This window comes from Scyliorhinus torazame, chromosome 14 (genome assembly GCF_047496885.1).
Source record: "Scyliorhinus torazame isolate Kashiwa2021f chromosome 14, sScyTor2.1, whole genome shotgun sequence".
NCBI classification, from domain to species: domain Eukaryota; kingdom Metazoa; phylum Chordata; class Chondrichthyes; order Carcharhiniformes; family Scyliorhinidae; genus Scyliorhinus; species Scyliorhinus torazame.
Window position 1 is genome coordinate 164,700,704 of NC_092720.1, and position 23,805 is coordinate 164,724,508.

Consider the following 23,805-nt stretch of genomic DNA (forward strand, 5'->3'; position numbering starts at 1 on the left):
AATCTCTGTCACACATTTACCCGGGAACTGAGACAGCAGCTGCAATAAGTGAGGTTTTATTCAGATGGGACAATGACAAGTTTAAATCCCCACCTGAGCTGCTGCTCAAAGTCGCCTCCGTTTCCCCGGTCAGTTTCCCAAACTTCAGGAAACTCCTGTTCCTGCAGAAATATTTGGATTGTCTGTGAGAGACGTCAATCAGAGAGCCCACCCACTCTGCCCATTCTCTCCTCTTCCTCTACCACAGCTGCTTCACTTCCTGTAGGGACTCCAAACCAAGTCAGGAGATGGTGAGTGAAGGAGCAGAATTTAGAAGAATTACATTGCACAATATCCACACTAATGTTCAGGCAGTCTGACTATCCTGTGGGCAATCAGGTGTGCAAATGCCCCTTATGCTGTGTGAGAAGATCCAGCTCAGAGACCTGTTTACTCGGTGCTTTGTGCTGAGCTGTTTGATTGGCTGTGTGTTGGATATTGAGTGTTTATTGGAAGCATTTCCCTTCTGATTTACAGACTGAGTTTTGTTGATGGGCCATTACTGAATATGAGAAGGTGAGGTGTAATTATCTGGGAGGGGCAGAGACACATTTATTGAAATGTCTTCTTTAAAGATTTTACCTGAAGGCCTCGCCTTTCCCAAAAGCCTGGGCATGGATTTGATAGTTTAGCCCAGTGCTGTGTGTGGGAGCTGAATTTGGGATGTGCAGTCTGAGTGAGTGCAGTGTATCTAATTTCCCAGGATAAACCAGAACCCGTCAATCAGCTCCACTGAAGCAATATTTTCCTTAGCTTCCAGCACTTCTTACCCAATCGGATTTTTTCAAATAATTTTGGAAAATAAGGGGAGAAATTTCAAAATCTCCATTGAATTAACATTACTCCTGAGAGTTTTTTCATATTAAACACATGCTCTTAAGGGTAAAACTGGTCTTTGCCAGCACAACACAACCTCATACTAATTTATAACCCGTTTTACACTTTGACTTTTTTTCCATTTCCCTCACGGTGCCTGTGAAGATGAGGGTCTGGGTGGAGGAAAGAAAGTAGCCACGTTGTCTGCTCCTAGTCACTATCCAGTGTGCCTGTTGGAAACAGAGGGTGTGTGACAGTCAAGTGAGGAAAAAGAAAGAAATTTAATCTCATTCCCACACAGGAATATCAAACTGACATTCACTATGGAACAGTCTCTAACGGAGGTGTCAGACCCTCCAGCAAAGGAAGAGAGGGAGTTGGAGGAAATCATGTTTTCTTTTCCTGTTTTACAGAAGGATGGCACCGTACTACACCAGAGAATACAGAGAGGATAGCCATTGCTGATAAATCCTGACTATCACCCAAGGAACAACTGCATAACTGTGGGAAGGCATTGCTCGACACAGAGAAGGTTAGGCAGTGAAATCAGCATCTGGAAATTGGGCGGGTCAGGGGAGCTTTGCCATCTCATCAGATCTGAAACTGGTCAGTGGTGGGGAACCTTCCATCAGAAGCAACCTTTCCGGAGGATTCGGCTGTGGGCGATCGATTCAGGGTGAGGCTGAGAAAGAGTGTGATTGGATTCCAAGTAATAGCTTCCATCATTCATCGAGCCTTGTGAACCACTGATATTCCTCCAGAGGAGAGGCTTGACTTGTGTGAGGAGGGCTCCACAGGCTCTCAACTTCTTCGAAGTCACAAGGTGCACCTTTAAGAACCACTGGTAAGCTAGGGCAGCTGCATGGATGAGCAACAATTCAAGTGTGAGGCGTCTACTGAAGCTTTTATGACTTTTCCGGGCCTTCTGATACATCAGAGGATTGACATGGGGGAGAAACTGTTCAGGTGTGAGGTGTGTGAGATGACTTTCACCGATTCCTCCAATCTCCAAAGCCATCAGAGGATTCACACAGGAGCAAAACTATTCACGTGTAAAGTGTGCAACAAATCATTTGTGCAGTCAGCAAACCTCCGTGTACACCAACATATTCACACCAGGGAGAAATCATTTGTGTCTGAGGTCTGTGACAAATCATTCTCTGACTCCTCGAAACTCTGCACACACCAACACATTCCCGTGCGGGAGAAACCGTTCAAGTGTGGGGCATGTAACAAATCATTCTCCGATTCATCAAAACTCCTGCTGCATCAGATGGTCCACACAGGGGAGAAACCTTTCACATGTGTGGTGTGTAAGAAATCATTCTCACGGTCCGAGAACCTCCGTGTGCACCAACGTATTCACACTGGGGAGAGACCGTTCAGATGTGAGGTGTGTGACAAATCATTCTCACGATCTGATCACCTCCGTGCACATCAAAGCATTCACAGTGGGAAGAGACCGTTCAAGTGTGAGATGTGTAACAAAGGCTTCATACAATTATCTAAGCTCCTGATCCATCGACGCATTCACACAGGGGAGAGACCATTCATATGTGAAGTGTGTGACAAATCATTCTCACAGTCAACGGAACTCCGTGTACACCATCGCATTCACACAGGAGAGAAACCATTCACGTGCAAGGTTTGTGACAAATCATTCATGCGGTCATCAGTCTTCTGCAGACACCAACGCATTCACACAGGGGAGAAACGTTTCATGTGTGAGGTATGCGACAAATCATTCTTACAGTCAACAGATCTCCGCACACACCAACGCATTCACACTGGGGAGAAACCATTCACGTGCGAGGTGTGTGACAAATCATTCATGTGGTCATCAGATTTCTACAAACACCAACGCAGTCACACAGATGAGAGAACATTCAAGTGCGATGTGTGACAAATTATTCTCTGATTCATCGCACCTCTGCCGACACCAACGCAAAGGTTTGACGAAGAGCCATCCGGACTCGAAACATTAGTTCCCTTCTCTCTCCACAGATGCTGTCAATCTTGCTGCGATTGTCCAGTATTTTCTGTTTTTGTTTCAGGTTCAAGCATCCGCAGTAAGTTGCTTTTATTTTTGTTCACAATGGATGATACTTCATTTGCAGAGATATCATTTAGAAGTGAAGACCTGAACACTTTACAGATTATATGAGTAATGTGTGTGTCGAAACGGACAAAATTGGAATAAACTAAAAAGGAAAACCGTTTTTTTTGTATAAGTGTGATAATTTTCTTTCTGAACTATTTATGTTGAGTAAATTGTAAACGAAAGGGATTGTTTGGATAAATCGCTTTGTGTACTGTGGATCCTATATTAATGTGGCCTTTTAACTCAGCATTGTAAATAAAGGTTTGAGGCAGTAACCATTTTACACACCACATGGAACATTGTTTAAAATTCAAATTGCTCTAGGGCACCATGGCAGTGCAGTGGTTAGCACTGCTGCATCACGGTGCCGAGGGCCCGGGTTCGATTCTGGCTCCGGGTCACTGTCTGTGTGGAGTTTACACACTCTCCCCGTGTCTGCGTGAGTCTCACCCTCACAACCCTAAAAGTTGTGCAGGGTCAGTGAATTGACTCTAAATTACCCCTTAATTGGAAAAAAGAATTGGGTACTCTAAATTTCAAAGAAAAATTCCAATTGCTCCAAATATTTGTGGAGTAACAGGAGCTTCCTGAAGCTTGGAAAACTGACCGGGGAAACGGACAAACTTTGAGCAGCAGATCAGGTGCGGATTTAAACTTGTCATTGTCCCATCTGAATAAAACTTCACTTATTGCAGCTGCTGTGTCAGTTCCCCTGGTAAACGTTTGACAGAGATTTCTAGTGTGGGAAAAGCATTCTTCATCCTCGGAGGCTTTCAAACTGACAACATCAGTGTGGAGTATGTAGCCTCGAATGACCGCAGATCAGAAGAAGAATTGATTCTGTGACTGGAGAATGATCGTCAATGAAGGGCTGCACGGTAGCACAAGAGATAGAACTGTGGCTTCACTGAGCCAGGGACCCAGGTCGATTCCCCGCTGGGTCACTGTCTGTTTCCACCAGATGCTCCGGTTTCCTCCCACAGTCCAAAGACATGCAAGTTAGGTGGATTGACCATGATAAATTGCCGTTAACTACCAAAAAGGTTAGGAGGGGTTTTTGGGTTCCGGGGATAGGATGGAAGTGAGGGCTTAAGGGGGTCGGTGCAGACTCCATGGGCCGAATGGCCTCCTTCTGCACTGTATGTTCTATGACAATCCTTGCCAGACCTCTGCTGGCCTTTTGCCCCTCACCTGATCCCCCATCTCTCATCTGACCCCTCACCTGACCCCATGTCCTCTGCCTGATTTATAAAATAGCACATCTAGTGGTGGGAGGGTGCACTGCAGACCAATATTACCGAGGAATACCAAGGATTTATTCAGATGGTTATTGCACATATCTTGTGGTGCAGTGGGTGAGTCTCTGCCTCTGGTTCAGAAGTTCTCGGTTCATGTCTCACTCCCAGACTCATGGACAAGCAAGGTGTGTTCATAAGATATATTTATGATAAAAGGTTAGTTAAGGAAAAAGTGGGACCTATCAGAATTGATAAAGGGAACTTGTGTGTAGATGGAGAGTCTGTAGGAAGGGTTTCAAATGAATATTTTTTTCTCCGTGCTTACAAAGAGAAAGGGTTGATGCAGATATCGAGTCCAGAAGGAACACTGAGATATTTAATCATAAAGAGCGGGGAAGTACTCGAAGGGTTAGAATCCTTGAAGGTTGATAATTCGCCAGAGCAGATGGATTGTTTCCGAGACTGCTGAAGAAGGTCAGGGAGGAGATAGCAAATGCTCTGAGGATGATTTTCAAATCCTCACTAGATACAGGGGAGGTACCGGAGGACTGGAGAAAGGAAACGTAGTTCCATTGCTTAAAAAGAGATCCAAGTAAGTACCAATCAATTATAGGCTACTTCGTCTTACGTCAGTGGTGGGCAAATTAGTAGAATCAATCTGAGAGATAGGATAAACTGTCACGTAGAAAGACATGGACTAGTCAGGGATGGTCAGCATGGCTTTGTTAAAAGATGGTATTTCCTCACAAATTTGATTGAATTATTTGAGGAAGTGACGAGAAGGGTTGATGAGGTAGTGCAGTGGGTGTTGTGTGCATGGATTTTAGCAGGAATTTGACAAGGTCCCACATGGCAGATTGATAAAAAAAACAACTTTGTTAGTGTTACGGTACCCCGAGTCACCCCAGTTCGAGTTTGCTGTTTTTCTGTAACTAGTGGTGTTCCGCAGGGATCGGTCCTGGGACCTCTGCTGTTTGTAATATATATAAATGACTTGAAAGAAAACATAACTGGTCTGATTAGTAAGTTTGCGGATGATACTAAGATTGCAGGAGTTGCGGATCGTGATGAAGATTGTCATAAAATTGGGCAGAGATATGGCAGATGGACAAATGCGAGGTGATACATTTTGGTAGATCCTATTCTGGTGGGAGCTAAAAAATACATGGCAGAACCATCAGGAGCATAGACACACAGAGATTTGGGCATGCAGGTCCACAGTTCCTTAAAAGTAGCAGCACAGGTGGAAATGGTGGTAAAGAAAGCATATGGCATGCTTGCCTTCATTGTACTACACCCTTGATGCTTCCTCCAAGTGATGTTCGATATGGAGAATCATTAATTCATCAGTTGAGCGGGGACGGTACATGGTAATCATGAGGAGGTTTCCTTCCCCATGTTTGACCTGGTGTCATGAAGCTTTGTGGGGTCCAGAGTCACTGTTGAGATCTCCCTCCAGACTGTATACCGCTGTGCTGCCACCTCTGCTCGGTCTGTCGGTACAGGACATAGCCAGGGATGTGATGCTGGTGCCTTGGACATTGTCTGTGGAGCATGATTCCACCAGCATGATTATGTCAGATTGTTGCTGGACTAGTCTGCAAGACAGCTGTCCCATTTTGGCTCACACCCCCTGATGTTAAAAAGGTAGACTTTGCAGGGTTGACAGGGCTGGATTTCCCATTCTCCTTTCTGGTGCGCAGGTTGATGCCAGGTGGTTCATCCGGTTTCATTCATTTGTAGCTGTTAGATACAAGAAGGCATTTAAGAGTCAACAACATTGCTGTAGTTCTCGAGTCATTGCTGTGGGTAAGGAGTCACATCGAGACCAGATAAGGATGACAGATTTCCTTCCCTAAAGGACATTCATGAACCAGATGGATTTTTACGACATAGAAAGATAGACATAGAAAATAGGATCAGGAGGAGGCCATTTGACCCTACTCCATCATTATGATCATGACTGATCATCCAATTCAGCAGCCTAATCGGCTTTCCGCCACATCCTTTAATCCCCTTCGCCCCAAGTGCTATATCTAACTGCTTCTTGAAAACATACAATATTTTGGATCCAACTACTTCCTGTGGTACAAACTCCACAGACACACCCTCTCTGGGTAAAGAAAGTTATCTTCATCTCTATCTTAAATGGTCTACCCTGTATCCTCAGACTGTGGCCCCTGGTTCTGGACACACCCACAATCAGGAACATTTTTCCAACATCTACCTTGTCTAGTCCTGTTGGTATTTTATAGGTTTCTATGAGATTCCCCCCTCGTTCTTCTGAACTCCAGTGAATACAATCCTAACCGATTCAATCTCTCTTCATACGTCAATCCCACAATCCCGGGAATCAGTCTGGTACTATGATTTTTTTTTGTTGGTAAATTTAGAGTACCCAATTCATTTTTTCCAATTAAGGGGCAATTTAGTGTGGCCAATCCACCTACCCTGCACATCTTTGGGTTGTGGGGGCAAAACCCATGCAAACAAGTGGAGAATGCGCAAACTTCACACGGACAGTGACCCAGAGCCGGGATCGAACCTGAGACCTCGGCGCCATGAGGCTGCAGGGCTAACCCACTGCACCACTGTGCTGCCCTAAGTCTGGTACTATGATAATTACAACGGTCATCCTTTGACTTTAACCCCAGAATATTATTGAATTGAAATTTCACCACCTACTGTGGTGGGATTCGAACCCGAGTGCCAGAACATTACCCTGTGTCTCTGGATTACTAGTCCAGTGACAATACCACCATGCCCCTGTTTCCCCACTGGAATACTTTACACAGTACTCTAGAGGTGATCTAATCCAGCCCTACATCTCTAAAGGGTACTGAAGGATAGGATTTCTGAGCATCTGGAAAGACACTGCTTGATTAGGGATAGTCAGCACGGATTTGTGAGGGGTAGGTCTTGCCTTACAAGTCTTATTGAATTCTTTGAGGAGGTGACCAAGCATGTGGATGAAGGTAACGCAGTGGATGTAGTGTACATGGATTTTAGTAAGGCATTTGATAAGGTTCCCCATGGTAGACTTCTGCAGAAAGTAAGGAGGCATGGGATAGTGGGAAATTTGGATAACGAACTGGCTAACTGATAGAAGTCAGAGAGTGGTGGTGGATGGCGAATATTCAGCCTGGATCCCAGTTACCAGTGGCTAACCGCAGGGATCAGTTCTGGGTCCTCTGCTGTTTGTGATTTTCATTAATGACTTGGATGAGGGAGTTGAAGGGTGGGTCAGTAAATTTGCATATGATACGAAGATTGGTGGAGTTGTGGTTAGTGAGGAGGGCTGTTGTCGGCTGCAAAGAGACATAGATAGGATGCAGAGCTGGGCTGAGAAGTGGCAGATGGAGTTTAACCCTGAAAAGTGTGAGGTTGTCCATTTTGGAAGGACAAATATGAATGCGGAATACAGGGTTAATGGTAGAGTTCTTGGCAATGTGGAGGAGCAGAGAGATCTTGGGGTCTATGTTCATACATCTTTGAAAGTTGCCACTCAAGTGGATAGAGCTGTGAAGGTCTATGGTGTGCTCGCGTTCATTAACAGGGGGATTGAATTTAAGAGCCGTGAGGTGATGATGCAGCTGTACAAAACTTTGGTAAGGCCACATTTGGAGTACTGTGTACAGTTCTGGTCGCCTCATTTTAGGAAGGATGTGGAAGCTTTGAAAAAGGTGCAAAGGAGATTTACCAGGATGTTGCCTGGAATGGAGAGTAGGTCTTACGAGGAAAGGTTGAGGGTGCTAGGCCTCATCTCATTAGAACGGAGAAGGATGAGGGGCGACTTGATAGAGGTTTATAAGATGATCAGGGGAATAGATAGACAGTCAGAGACTTTTTCCCCGGGTGGAACAAACCATTACAAGGGGACATAAATTTAAGGTGAATGGTGGAAGATATAGGGGGGATGTCAGAGGTAGGTTCTTTACCCAGAGAGTAGTGGGGGCATGGAATGCACTGCCTGTGGAAGTAGTTGAGTCGGAAACATTAGGGACCTTCAAGCAGCTATTGGATAGATACATGGATTATGGTAAAATGATATAGTGTAGATTTATTTGTTCTTAAGGGCAGCACGGTAGCATTGTGGATAGCACAATTGCTTCACAGCTCCAGGGTCCCAGGTTCGATTCCGGCTTGGGTCACTGTTTGTGCGGAGTCTGCACGTCCTCCCCGTGTCTGCGTGGGTTTCCTCCGGGTGCTCCGGTTTCCTCCCACAGTCCAAAGACGTGCAGGTTAGATGGATTGGCCATGATAAATTTACCTTAGTGTCCAAAATTGCCCTTAGTGTTGGGTGGAGGTGTTGACTATGGGTAGGGTGCTCTTTCCAAGAGCCGGTGCAGACTCAATGGGCCGAATGGCCTCCTTTTGCACTGTAAATTCAATGATAATCTATGATTAATCTAGGACAAAGGTTCGGCACAACATCGTGGGCCGAAGGGCCTGTTCTGTGCTGTATTTTTCTATGTTCTCTATGTTCTATGTTCTAAAGGCGACTACTGTCCTGTTACAGTTCTGCCCGTCATTCCTTGGTTCCAATTGATCCGGAATTAGATTTGTTCTCAACCCCCTGATATTGGCCCTGCTCCCATTCAGTGTTTTTATTACAGATTGTTTTTTGTTCTCTTCCAGGGCTGATCCAGTACATGTGTGTTCTTATTTTTCCTGTTCCCTAAATGGCACAGAGACCAGCTGGAAGGATAAAAGAGCGACGACAGCAGTGAGTGCGAGATTCGCAGGAAGGATAAAGAAGCAGTGAGAGCAGCGGGGATAAACGAGTGGCGACAGCAGCGAGATGGAGAGTAAGATATTCAGAGAGCTGGTGTAGTGCATCGGAGCCCACCAACCGCAAATCCTGCTGTCACCACAGGCTTCACAATAAACTACCAGTAAACACAGTCAATTGAGTTGCCATCACAGCCACCAGCAGAGAGGCACCGAATAAAGACACATCCCTGAATAGATTGGTTGTTGTTTGGCCATCCTCTCCTGTAGACAAAAGGATGCCAACACAAATGTTCTCCAAATGACATTATTAAACTAACTGAACAGAAACAATCTTAAGGGTTTAAACAAAATGCTCGCCAGCTGTCCACCAATCAGCCCCATCCCTGGGGCTTACCCCTCTCCCTGAAGCTTCTTCTCTCTCACTATTTAACTCGCTAATTCAACGTTAAGTCTTTGACTGATTTTGGAGGCCAGGTCGTGTGAGGGAACGGGATTGTGGGCGCTGGTGACAGTCCCGCTCCGGTTCTCCCCGAGGAAGTTTTCGTAGAACCCGTTGGTGGTGGCTATGCTAAAAATATGGAGGCAATTACAGCAGCAATTAAAGCAGGGAGAGGGTTGAGGATGATACCGATTAGGGACAACCATATGTTGAGCCGGCTAGGTTGGACACCAGGTTTAGGGGATGGGAGGATATGGGGGATTTGTTCCTGGAGGGGTGGTTTATAGGTTTGGGGGAGTTAATGGAGAGATAAGGGGTTGCACAGTCAGAGGCATTCAGGTACCTCCAGGTCCAGAATTTTGAATAAAGGTTTATTTGAAGTTGCACCACCTGCGTTGTTGGTGGAGAGTGTTGCTGGAGAGGGTAAAACTTAGGCATCTACGGGAATCTGTTGGTGGAGGACGAGGCCTCACTGGAGGGGACTAAGGCGGAATGGGAGGAGGAGTTGGGGGTGAAGTGTAGCAGGGCGTGTGGTGTGAGGTCTGACTAAGGGTGAATGCCACGTCATCGTGTGCAAGGCTTGGGCTCAAACAACTGAAGGTAGTGCATCAGGCACACTAATGAGTGCAAGGATGAATCAGGTGTTTGAGGGGGTAGAGGCTAAGTGCGAGCGGTGTGGGAGGGGACCAGTGAATCACCTACATACATTCTGGGCATCTCTGAAGCTAGCGAACTTTTGGGGCTCCTTCTTCAGACCATGTCAGTGACCTGAGGTAGGGAGCTGGAGCTGGGTACCCTGTCGGCCATAGTCGAGGTGTCAGAGCTGCCGGAGTTACAGGCGGGAGCAAAGGCAGATGTTTTAGCCTTCGCCTTCCTGATTGCTTGCAGGTAGGTTCTGCTGGAGTGGAGGTCAGCTTCTCCACCTAGTGCCTCGGTGTGCCCGGGGAACCTCCTGAAATCTTTGCACTTGGGAAAGTTAAATATATGCTGAGGGGGTCGATTGGCATCGTTTGTTATGTATTTTAAAGGGCTGGTCACTGTCAGCTGTTGGGGGTGTTGTGTTTTTCTGTTACATTTTTATATATAAATTTTAAAATGTTCAATAAGATATATTTTAAAAAAGTTTTTAAACCAATTTCTTCATCGAGGCAAAGTTATATGCAGACAAACTTAACATTTTACATTTATAATATAAAATGTGTAAAATAAGAAATGTTAAGTTTATGAATTTAATTAAGTTTACTTTTTAGCTTTTCATTAATTTTTAAAAAAAATTTAGAGTACCCAATTATTTTTTTTACAATTAAGGGGCAATTTAGCATGGCCAATCCACCTAACCTGCACATCTTTAGGTTGTGGGGGTGAAACCCACGCTGACATGGGGATTTTGTGCAAATTCCACACGGACAGTGACCCAGGGCCAGGATTCGAACCCGGATCCTCAGTGCCACAGTCCCAGTGCTAACCACTCCACCACATGCAGCCTTTAGTTTTTTATTAATTGATCTAGCTTATAATAAAGGTGTTTATATTAAATTAAATGTTTACCTATGACTTCGCCCTGCACACCACCTTGTGTTGCGATAATAGTATGTGAACGTTTCTTCCAGCTCAATTCACAGAAAGAAAAAAAGAGAAAGTGAGAGGGAGAACACCAAACAGAGAGCACAAAAGAGTGAGAATGAAAAAACAAGATCGAGAGCGGGAAAGAGTTGATGAAAGAGCGAGTGGGAGGGAGCGAGAGAGAGCAAAAACCAGAAATTGAGATGTAGATAACACTCCACTCCAGCCTCTGTAAACAGAATGCTTGACTCACAGCCTGAACCTCAGTGACCGCTCCTTCATGGCCTCTATCCCAGTGCCTGCTCTGCTCAGTCTCTGAACACTCGGCTCAGCCTTGGTCATCGCTCAGCTCAGGGCCTCGACCTCTGTCACTGCTCAGCTCATAGACTCACCCTCTGAGAACTGGCTGCTCATAGACTCAGCCTCTATAACTGCACTGTTCAGGGAGTTAGCCTCTGTGACCATGCTGCTCACAGCCACGGCCTTGGAGACCATTCTGCTCCCAGCCTCGCCTTTTCTGAGGTCATATGGGTTGAAGAGAGGAACAGGAAAGGATGTGTCTGAAAAATATCAGGTGAACCGCACAATTGAGAGTCAGCCCGAATATAGGAGGTTCAGAGCATAAGTGAGAAAACAAATAAGAGAAGCAAAAGGACACTATGGATGTAGACTGTCAGCTAGCATATAAACGAATACAAAAATTTTCAAGGGCATATAAAACATAAAAGAGTGGTAAAAGGAGGATTGGGATTGATTATGGACCGGAAAGGGGATTTAGACATTCATGCAGGTGGAAAGGCTGAGGTTCCGATTGAGCAGAAGGCATCTGTCTTTACCACAGAACTTGGTGTCAAGTCAGAGTGAAAAAGTGATCGTCGAGACATTAACGGGGTGAAAATGACAGTGAGGTACTAGATAGGCCAGCTGTATTTAAAAGTGGTTAAGCAGGGCAGCACGGTGGCGCAGTGGTTAGCATTGCTGCCTCACGGCATTGAGGTCCCAGGTTCGATCCCGGCTCTGGGTCACTGTCCGTGTGGAGTTTGCACATTCTCCCCGTGTTTGCGTGGGTTTCGCTCCCACAACCCAATGATGTGCAGGGTTGGTGGATTGGCCACGCCAAATTGCCCCTTAATTGGAAAAAATGAATTGGGTACTCTAAATATATCCGGGACCGGATGAGATACATTTAAGGATACTGAGTTTACATTTTATACAGAGGAGGAGCAGAACACAGCAGGAGAACAGCAGAGACAGGGAGGGTTGTCAGGGCTGGAGCAAGACCCAGAGATCAGGAGTATTTTTACACAGATAGGGAAATTTACATGGACAGAAGGAGGCTGCAGGGATAGGGAGGGCTGTAGGGACTGGAACTATTACAGAAATAGGGAGGGTTGTAGGGGCTATATGATGTTTGAAAGCTAGGGAGGTACGTAACACCTGGAGGAGGTTCCAAAGATAGGAAGCGTAGGGATTGGAGGAAGCTACAGAGATAGAGAGGGTTATATGGGTTGTATGATGTCACAGGGAGAATTGTTCCGTTGGGAGAAGGTTACAGACATGGGGTTGTATTAAGGGACTGGAGGCAGTTACTGGGATGGAGAGGGTTTTATGGCACCCACAGTCCAAAGATGTGCAGGTTAGGTAGATTGGCCATGCTAAATTGCTCCTTCATGTCCAAAAGGTAGGGTTACGGGGGATAGGGTGGAGGTGTGGGCTTAAGTTTAAGTAGGGTGCTCTTTCCAAGGGCAGATGCAGACTCATGGGCCGAATGACCTTCTGCACTGCAGGGATTCTCTGATTCTATTGAGGTTTTCAGACAAAGAGGAGCATTTGCCGGCAATTGAGGAGATTCAGCAATAGTGAGAGTTTTTAGAAGATTGGGAAGATTGCGGCACTAGGCATGCTGTGGGGGTGGAGCGTTTTACAGAAGACAGAGAAGGTTGTAGGGGCTAGTAATATTCGTCTTATATCTCGTTCATAGATGTCAGTCGGTTGAATGAATGCAAGATAATTTTATTTATTAAAAACTCTTTTTGGTACATTCACACAAAATTAACTGGAAAATGCTTTCTGTCTCTCGAAATGTCCTTGAACGAGTAGAAGCAAAAACTTCAAGACATAAGTCACCAGATTTTCAAAATTAAAAGTCATTTCAACAAAGGCCTGTTTATTCTCCGACGGCTATAATAATCATTTTTAATCAGTTAGGCGGATCATATTCTTTTTTTTTAAATATATTTTATTCAAGCTTTTTGGCCAAACATAATACGTAGTGTTTCTTTTACACAACAATAAAGCAATATGAATAACCGTGGCCAGTTTTAAACAAATAAATAAATAATATATAAACAAAAACAAAAACAAAACTACATGGCAACTGCCTTGTCCAAAATAAATACTCTCCAAAAATACAATCCAACAATCCAATATACAATTACATATACCAAATACCTATACATACAATAACATCCCTGAGAGTCCATCCGATTCCTCCCCCCCCCCCCCCCGCCCTTCCCCCCTCCCCCCCTACCCCCTGGGTTGCTGCTGTTGTCTATTTCTTTTCCATTCCCTCTATCTTTCTGTGAGGTAGTCGACGAACGGTTGCCACCGCCTGGTGAACCCCTGAGCCGAACCCCTTAACACAAACTTAATCCGTTCCAACCTTATGAACCCTGCCATATCGTTTATCCAGGTCTCCACCCCCGGGGGTTTGGCTTCCTTCCACATTAACAATATCCTGCGCCGGGCTACAAGGGACGCAAAGGCCAACACGTCAGCCTCTCTCGCCTCCTGCACTCCCGGCTCTTCTGCAACCCCAAATATAGCCAACCCCCAGCTTGGTTCGACCCGGACCCCCACCACCTTCGAAAGCACCTTTGTCACCCCCACCCAGAACCCCTGTAGTGCCGGGCATGACCAGAACATGTGGGTGTGATTCGCTGGGCCTCTCGAGCATCTCGCACACCTATCCTCTACCCCAAAAAATTTACTAAGCCGTGCTCCAGTCATATGCACCCTGTGTAGCACCTTAAATTGTATCAGGCTTAGCCTGGCACACGAGGACGATGAGTTTACCCTACGTAGGGCATCAGCCCACAGCCCCTCCTCAATCTCCTCCCCCAGTTCCTCTTCCCATTTCCCTTTCAGCTCATCTACCATGACCTCCCCCTCGCCCCTCATCTCCCTGTATATGTCCGCCACCTTACCGTCCCCCACCCATGTCTCTGAGATCACTCTACCCTGCACTTCCTGCGTCGGGAGCTGCGGGAATTCCCTCACCTGTTGCCTCGCAAAAGCCCTCAATTGCATATACCGAAATGCATTCCCTTGGGGCAGCCCATATTTCTCCGTCAGCGCTCCCAGACTCGCAAACGTCCCATCTACAAATAGATCTCTTAATTGTACTACCCCAGCTCTTTGCCATGCTCCAAATCCCCCATCCATTCTCCCCTGAACAAACCTATGATTGTTTCTTATCGGGGACCGCACCGAAGCTCCCATCCCTCCCCTATGCCGTCTCCACTGCCCCTAAATTTTCAATGTAGCCACCACCACCGGGCTTGTGGTGTATTTCTTTGGTGAGAACGGCAACGGCGCCGTCACCATTGCTTGCAGGCTAGTCCCCCTGCAGGACGCCCTCTCCAAGCTCTGCCACGCCGCTCCCTCCACTTCTCCCATCCACTTACACACCATTGAAACATTGGCGGCCCAGTAGTACTCGCTGAGGCTCGGTAGTGCCAGCCCCCCCCTGTCCCTACTACGCTGCAAGAATCCCCGCCTCACTCTCGGGGTCTTCCCAGCCCACACAAAACTCATAATGCTCTTCTCAATTCTTTTGAAAAAAGCCTTCGTGATCACCACCGGGAGGCACTGGAAAGGCGGATCATATTCTTAAGGGACTCCTTATCTGGATTTAGCCCCTTACTTAGTTTCATTGGTTCTAATTCCCAGATTAGACCCCCTTGATACGTTCAGGAAAGTGTCAGTCACTTACTAGGCGATTGGTTAATTAGACATTAATCGATTATCCCAAATTAATTAAGTGTTCCATGACTTTTGTCCCAAGTTCAAACTCCCTATGTCACTTCTCAGCTATGATATTGTTTCAATCTTGTTGAATGTATCTTCATATCAGATCAAATCAGAACTTGTAGTACATTATTTGTAACATTTGAAACCGCCATGGGAAGTATTCTTACAATTATAACTTACTCATATTATTTCGACAAATTCAGTAATTTTCACGAATCATTTTAGCTGATATTTTAAAGGACCCCCCTCTATAATTGTTGAACCCAACAGGGCTGGAGGAGTTTAGAGAGATAGTGAGGGTTTAGGGTCTGGAGGAGATTGCTGGGAAAGTGTGTGCTGCCTCAGAGGAGAGCTGCCAAAATATACTCACTGGAGGACTGAGGATCTTACAAAGACTGTGGGGGTTCTAACGCATGAAGGTTGTTACGGGGCGGGGGGGCAGAGAATACTACAAAGATAGAGATGCTGTTGAGTATTGCTAGCAATTCCTAACAAATACATCAACACTTTTTGCCTCAATCATCCCCTGTGGGAGCAAGTTCCACATTCTAAACATTCTCCATTTAACCCCAAATTATTCATTTTATTATTCATCATTTTAAAGATTTCTATGCTGTACCCCCTCAGCCTTCTCCTTTCTAGTCAAAGAGTGCCAGCATGTTCAGTCTTTCCTGATAGTTACATTCTCTCAATTCTCAATGTAAAGTCCCAGGCAAGCGACCACTCGGACGTGATGACTGTACGAAACTCAAATATTTATTAAAACTCTTATATTACACCTCCTACTCCCTGGAAGTCCGGGGTATTTATGTCCCAAAGGCTCCTGGGTTAAGGGGGTAGATCCGCCCCCCCCCCCTCATCTAGGTAGATCATAATCAGGAAAGGCCCCAGAGACTCTGAGGTTACAGATCCCTTGGCCTCCTGTAGGGTTATAACACTGCTTCCCCTCGATGGCAGGAGGCGGCAGACCCTTTGCCTTCTTTGCTCGCGGTTGTCTCCCGAATGCCTGCTGTTCTAGATCTGGAGGGGTATAACAAATCGGGGAGTACCATGTCCAGGCCGAATCCCTTGGTGGTTCCACCGTGCTTGGCCCAGCGGTCGCTACTGGAACCGTTTTGACTGCTGTGGGCAAAGTCTCCATGTCGGAATCTGGGTCAGATGACTCAACCTCTCACATATCTGACTTGAGGGGGTGCATCTGTCTCGCTGAGTGTCATAAGTGGCTGCTCCAGAGGAGAGGCACCACCGGTATGGGGCTGTGATCTGTCCTTGTGGACCTGCAAGTCTTGGCCACGGAGGTGGTCCACGTGCCTGTTTGATTCTTTACCCTGTATCCGTACAAAGTATGAGACCCCACTGCGGCACGCTCCTCTGCTGCAGCTTCCGCCGCCTCCCTGTCACGCCCCTGCTCCATTTCCCACAGGACTTCATGCAGGTCAGCGGCCCCCGCCACAGTGGCCAACAACGGTGGAAGATGGCCAAATATTACAATCTGCAGGGGGTGGAGGTAGACAAAGCTTCATCATTACGCATACCCCCCCTCCACACCAGCTGCCATGGGCTACATGGTCGACCCGGTTGGCAGCTCGCGCCCCAACCACGCATGCCCTCCACCCCCACCCGCTCGGTGCCCCGACTCCTGTCGCCCCTCCCTCCTGCCAGGACCACCGTCTGATGGCACTGCGCTCTACGGGGGCTGCTGTGGGTGCGGCCCTGGATCTACCTGCTGGTGGGTGCCGCTGGCTGGGTGGGGGCGGGTGGGGGGGTGTGGAGGGTCCGGCACACATCCGAACGGCCAGGACGCCTGGGTGGAGCCAGCAACCGGGGAGGATGCCCATCTGCGTGGCCGCCGTAATGGCGTCCGTGGCGTTGGTTCCACCATTGCGGGCCCTGCCTGTCTGTCGCGGCTGTCTGCCCCCCACCCCAACCCCCCGGCACCCTCTCCCCGCAGCCATGGCCATGCCGTCCTGGGGTCCCCCATGCCGACCCCTACCTCCTCCGGGCCGCAGTGTCACTGAGGGCCCGGAGAATCGCAGGCCGCGACACCTCTAGCGATTCTCCGTGCTCGGGGCACCCGCCGCTCTACGGTTTTAGCCCTTTCGGAGGTTCGCGTCCAGGCATTGCGGCCGTCTCGGCGTGAACGCCGATTCTCCGAGCCCGCCCCAGCTCGGACAATCCTGGTCCCTATATTCCACCCCGCCCCTCACTGTCCCCTTCCACACCTCCGAGTTCCTCAGTGCGAGGCTCTATAGACAATGAACGAGAAGGGGGGACATGGCCATCCCTGCCTCGTGCCCCGATGTAATGCAAAACACCCTGAGTTCATACTCACGCTCACCATTGGTTCCTTATACAACAGCTGTACCCAAACCACAAACTTCGGCCCAATCCCAAATTTCTCTGACGCTGCCATCAAATAACTCCACTCCACCCAATCAAACGGCTTCTCCACATCCAGCGCCACCACCACCTCCGTCTCCCTCCCTTCTGTCAAAGTACCCTCCACACATTCAAGGACAACTGTCTTCCCTTTACAGACCCCGTCCTCCCCAATCACCTTTGAGAGGCACCATTCCAACCTTAAAGTCAGCACCTTTGCCAGTATCTTGGCATCACCATTCTACAGAGATATGGGCCTATGAGGCTCATATTCCACTGGATCCTTGTCCTTCTTTAATAATAGTTAAAGACGAGATGGAGTGAGATAGAGGCCTGCCCCATTGTTAGCGGCAGGACACCCCTAACCATTGCACCCTCAAGCATTCCCACCAACAACAGCGCCAGCTTATCCTTAAATCTTTTATAAAATTCAGCCGCAAGTCCATCAGGTCCTGCTGCCTTCCCTGCTTGCATCCTCCCAATCGACACCTTCACCACCTCCTCCCCCCCAGGCTCCTCCAACCCTGCCCTCTCTGCCTCCCCCAACCTCGGATACCCCAGCCCACCCAGAAACTCCCTAATCTCCCGCTTGTCCTCTGGTGGCTCTGACCTACAGGTCCCTATAGAACTCCTCGAACTGTAATCTGTTCCGGAGCCACCACCAACTCCCCGTCTTGTCCCACACCTGAACTATCCCTCTCACAGCGGCTTCCCTCCGGAGCCGACCTGCCAACATGTGCCCTCCCTTCTCCCCATATTCATACAGCTCCCCTCGCCCTTCTCAACTGACGCATCACTTTCCCGCTGGACAATAGGTCAAACGTCGCCTGCAACTCATTCCTCTTTGACAGGAGATCCGGGTCTGGGTCCACCTCCAAAATCTCTTCTATCAGTTGTTAGCATTCCTCCCTCTCCTCCCTATCCACCTTAGACTGAAACAAGATCACCTCCCCGGTCACAACAGTGCCTTTCCCACGACAAAAAAGTCAATCCTCACATACACGTTGTGCACCGGGGAGAAAAACGAATGCTCCCGATCCCTCGGGTGTAAAAATCTCCATGGATCCACCCCCCCCCCCCCCCCCCCCATCTCCCTCATGAGCTCAGCCAATGCCTTAACCCCCCCCCCCCCCACTCCATGGACTGGGTCAGTGAGCGCGGCTGGGAACTGTTCACCTTTGGTTCCAACACTATGTTCCAATCCCCCCCCCTACTATTAACTCATGGGTGTCTAGATCCGGGATGGCACCCAGCGCTCTCTTCACGAACTCCGCATCATCCCAATTGGGACCATCTTATAACAGTAATAATCTTTATTGTCACAAGTAGGCTTACATTAACACTGCAATGAAGTTATTGTGAAAAGCCCCTAGTCGCCACATTCCGGCGCCTGTTCAGGGACACAGGGATAATTCAGAATGTCTAAATTACCTAATAGTACATCTTTCTGGACTTGTGGGAGGAAACCGGAGCACCCGAAGGAAACCCACGCGACACGGGAGAAGGTGCAGACTCCGCACAGACAGTGACCCAAGCCGGGAATCGAACCTGGGATCTTGGCACTGTGAAGCAACAGTGCTAACCACTGTGCAACCGTGCCAAAAGGGATAGAATGATCTGCTGATAGTGTGAGATACAATAGGCAGGAAGAAAGCTCATATGGAGCATAAACACCAGCAGAAAGCAGTTGGGCCAAATGGTCTGTTTCTGTGCTTTAAAAACTAGAATCAAAACACAAAGTACTGAACATACTCAGCAAGTCAGACTGCATTGGCGTCCTCCTGCGTTTTATTTATTTTATTTTCTCAGAGTTGGTCACTTCAGTCCCAGTCACTCCCAAACAAGAGGTAGTTTCCATGCACAATTTCCACTCTGAGCCACTTTCTGAATAACAGTCACACTCCAAATCAGAGTTACTCCCTGAGTCACAGTGTAAATCTATCATTTACAGAGTCACTCTGTGAGGAACAGAGTCACTCTCCAAGCACTGGTACAATATCGGCTCCCTACTGTCTTCTCTGTCCCCCACTGCCTCCTCAGTTTCTCCCTCTCTTGTTACCATCTCCTGTTCTTTTTACCTTTCACATGATGTGGGTGCCACTGACTTCGCCAGCATTTATTATCCTGTCCTAATTGCCCTGGCGAAGGTGATGGTGAGCTGTCTTCTTGAACTGCTGCAGTTCACATAGTGTAGATACACCCAGTGTTGTGGGAATTCCAGGATTATGACCCAGGGACAGTGAAGGAACAGCGATATATTTCTGAGTCAGGATGGTGAGTGGCTTGGAGTGGAGTTACAGGTGGTGGCACCCACTGCTGTAACAATTCCTCTTTTGATCTGCTGCCAAACACACCCGAGGCTACACATCCCACACTGATGTTGTCAGTTTGAAAGCCTCCGAGGATGAAGAATGCTTTTCCCACACGAGAAATCTCTGTCAACGTTTACCAGGGGAACTGAGACAGCAGCTGCAATAAGTGAGGTTTTATTCAAATGGGACAATGACAAGTTTAAATCCCCACCTGATCTGCTGCTCAAAGTCTCCTCTGTTTCCCTGGTCAGTTTCCCAAACTTCAGGAAACTCCTGTTCCTGCAGAAATATTTGGATTGTCTGTGAGAGACGTCAATCAGAGAGCCCACCCACTCTGCCCATTCTCTCCTCTTCCTCTACCACAGCTGCTTCACTTCCTGTAGGGACTCCAAACCAAGTCAGGAGATGGTGAGTGAAGGAGCAGAATTTAGAAGAATTACATTGCACAATATCCACACTAATGTTCAGGCAGTCTGACTATCCTGTGGGCAATCAGGTGTGCAAATGCCCCTTATGCTGTGTGAGAAGATCCAGCTCAAGATACCTGTTCACTCGGTGCTTTGTGCTGAGCTGTTTGATTGGCTGTGTGTTGGATATTGAGGGTGTTTATTGGAAGCATTTCCCTTCTGATTTACAGGCTGAGTTTTGTTAATGGGTCATTGTTGAATATGAGAAGGTGAGGTGTAATTATCTGGGAGGGGCAGAGACACGTTTATTGAAATGTCCTTTAATGTGTTCTTTAAAGATTTTACCTGAAGGCCTCGGCCTTTCTCAAAAGCCTGGGCTTGGATTTGATAGTGTTGCCCAGTGCTGTGTGGGAGCTGAATTTGGGATGTGCAGTCTGAGTGAGTGCCGTGTATCTCATTTCCCAGGATTATCCAGCACCCTCCAATCAGCTGTACTGAAGCAATATTTTCCTTAGCTTCCAGCCCTTCTTGCCCAGTGTGTTTTCTTCAAATCATTTTGGAAAACAAGGGGAGAAATTTCAAAATCACCATTGAATTAACATTTCGCCTGAGTTTTTTAAATATTAAACACATGCTCTTAAGGGTAAAACTGGTCTTTGCTGGCACGACACAACCTCATACTGAATTTATAGCCTGTTTTACACTTTGCCTGACTTTTTTCCATTGCCCTCATGGTGCCTGGGAAGATGAGGGTCTGGGTGGAGGAAAGAAAGTAGCCATGTTGTCTGCTCCTGGTCACTATCCAGTGTCCCTGTTGGAAACAGGGAATGTGGGACAGTCAAGTGAGGAAAAAAATGGACTTGTATCTGATCCCCACTCAGGGGAATAGCCGACTGACACTCACTGTGGAACAGTCTCTAACTGAGGTGTCAGTCCCTTCAGTAAAGGAGGAGAGGAAGTTGGAAGGAATCATGTTTTCTTTTCCTGTTTTACAGAAGGATTACACCATACTACACCTGAGACGCAAGACACTGCAGATAAATCCACCCAAGGAACAACTGAAGAACTGTGGGAAGGCATTGCTCAACACAGAGAAGGTTAGGCAGTGAAATCGTCATCTGGAAATCGGTCTGGTCAGGGGAGCTTTGCCATCTCATCAGATCTGAAACTGGTCAGTGGTGGGGAACCTTCCATCAGAAGCAACCTTTCCGGAGGATTCGGCTGGGGGTGATCGATTCAGGGTGAGGCTGAGAAAGAGTGTGATTGGATTCCAAGTAATAGCTTCCATCATTCATCGAACCTTGTGAACCACTGATATTCCTCCAGGGGAGAGGCTCGACTTGTGTGAGGAAGGCTCCACAGGCTCTCAACTTCTCCGAAGTCACACGGTGCACCTTTAAGAACCACTGGTAAGCAAGGGCAGCTGCATGGAAGAGCAACAATTCAAGTGTGAGGCGTCTACTGAAGCTTTTATGACTTTTCCGGGCCTTCTGATACATCAGAGGATTGACATGGGGGAGAAACTGTTCAGGTGTGAGGTGTGTGAGACGACTTTCACCGTTTCCTCCAATCTCCAAAGCCATCAGAGGATTCACACAGGAGCAAAACTATTCACGTGTAAAGTGTGCAACAAATCATTTGGGCAGTCAGCGAACCTCCGTGTACACCAACGTATTCACACCAGGGAGAAAACGTACACGTGCAAGGTCTGTCACAAATCATTCTCTGACGCCTCGAACCTTCGCACACACCAACGTATTCACACAGGGGAGAAACCATTCACATGTGAAGTGTGCAACAAATCATTTGCAGAGACAGAGACTCTCCATGTACACCAACGTATTCACACCAGGGAGAAACCATCTGTGTCTGAGGTCTGTGACAAATCATTCTCTGACTCCTCGAACCTCCACACACACCAACACATTTCCGTACGGGAGAAACCGTTCAAGTGTGAGGCGTGTAACAAAACATTCTCCGATTCATCAAAACTCCTGCTGCATCAGATGGTCCACACAGGGGAGAAACCGTTCACATGTGTGGTGTGTAACAAATCATTCTCACGGTCCCAGAACCTCCGTGTGCACCAACGTATTCACACTGGGGAGAGACCGTTCAGATGTGAAGTGTGTGACAAATCATTCTCACGATCTGATAACCTCCGTGCACATCAAAGCATTCACACTGGGAAGAGACCGTTCAAGTGTGAGTTGTGTGATAAAGGCTTCACACAGTTATCTAAGCTCCTGATCCACCAGGGGATGCACACAGGGGAGAAACCATTCACGTGTGAGGTGTGTGACAAATCATTCTTGCGGTCATCAAGCCTCCGTGTACACCAAAGCATTCACACAGGGGAGAGACCATTCACATGTGAAGTGTGCGACAAATCATTCTCACAGTCAACGGACCTCCGTGTACACTATCGCATTCACACAGGAGAGAAACCATTCACGTGCAAGGTTTGTGACAAATCATTCATGCGGTCATCAGACTTCTGCAGACATCAACGCATTCACACAGGGGAGAAACGATTCATGTGTGTGATGTGCGACAAATCATTCTTACAGTCAACGGATCTCCGCACACACCAACGCATTCACACTGGGGAGAAACCATTCACGTGCGAGGTGTGTGACAAATCATTCATGTGGTCATCAGATTTCTACAAACACCAACGCAATCACACAGATGAGAGACCATTCAAGTGCGATGTGTGACAAATTATTCTCTGATTCATCGCACTTCTGCCGACACCAATGCAAAGGTTTGACGAAGAGCCATCTGGACTCGAAACATTAGTTCCCTTCTCTCTCCACAGATGCTGTCAATCTTTTCTGAGATTGTCCAGTATTTTCTGTTTTTGTTTCAGTTTCCAGCATCCGCAGTAAGTTGCTTTTACTTTTGTTCAGAGTGGATGATACTTCATTTGCAGAGACCTGAACATTTTACAGATTATATGAGTAATGTGTGTGTCGAAACAGACAAAATTGGAATAAACTAAAAAGGAAAACAGTTTTTTTTTGTGCAAGTGTGATAATTTTCTTTCTGAACTATTTATGTTGAGTAAATTGTAAACAAAAAGGGGATTGTTTAGATAAATCGCTTTGTGCACCGTGGATCCTATATTAATGTGGCATTTTAACTCAGCATTGTAAATAAAGGTTTGAGACAGTAACCATTTTACACACCACGTGGAACATTGTTTAAAATTCAAATTGCTCGAGGGCAGCAAGGCGGTGCAGTGGTTAGCACTGCTGCATCACGGCATCGAGGGCCCGGGTTCGATTCCGGCCCTGGGTCACTCTCCATGTGGCGATTACACACACTCCCCGTGTCTGCGTGGGTCTCACCCTCACAACCCAAAAAGATGTGCAGGGTCATTGAATTAACCACTCTAAATTGCCCCTTAATTGGGAAAAAAGAATTGGATACTCGAAATTTCAAAGAAAAATTCCAATTGCTCCAAATATTTCTGGAGTAACAGGAGCTTCCTGAAGATTGGGAAACTGAACAGGGAAACGGAGGTGACTTTGAGCAGTAGATCAGGTGGGGATTTAAACTTGTCATTGTCCCATCTGAAGAAAACCTCACTTATTGTAGCTGCTGTCTCAGTTTCTCTGGTAAACATTTGACAGAGATTTCTTGTGTGGGAATTGAATTTTCCATCCTCAAGAGCCTTTCAAACTGACAACATCAGTGTGGAGTATGTAGCCTCGGATGACCGCAGATCAGAAGAGGAAGA

The 23,805-nt window shown here is 47.2% G+C and overlaps 1 protein-coding gene across 1 annotated transcript; it reads left to right on the plus strand.

The window, feature by feature from the left end:
- Positions 1-491: 491 nt before the first annotated feature.
- LOC140390137 (uncharacterized) lies at positions 492-23,078 on the plus strand. Its single transcript, XM_072475069.1, has 3 exons — positions 492-555; positions 1,269-2,661; positions 21,592-23,078. The coding sequence occupies exons 2-3, from the start codon at positions 1,718-1,720 to the stop codon at positions 22,778-22,780; spliced, it is 2,133 nt and encodes a 710-aa protein (XP_072331170.1). The 5' UTR covers positions 492-555; positions 1,269-1,717; the 3' UTR covers positions 22,781-23,078.
- The last annotated feature ends 727 nt before the right edge of the window (positions 23,079-23,805 follow it).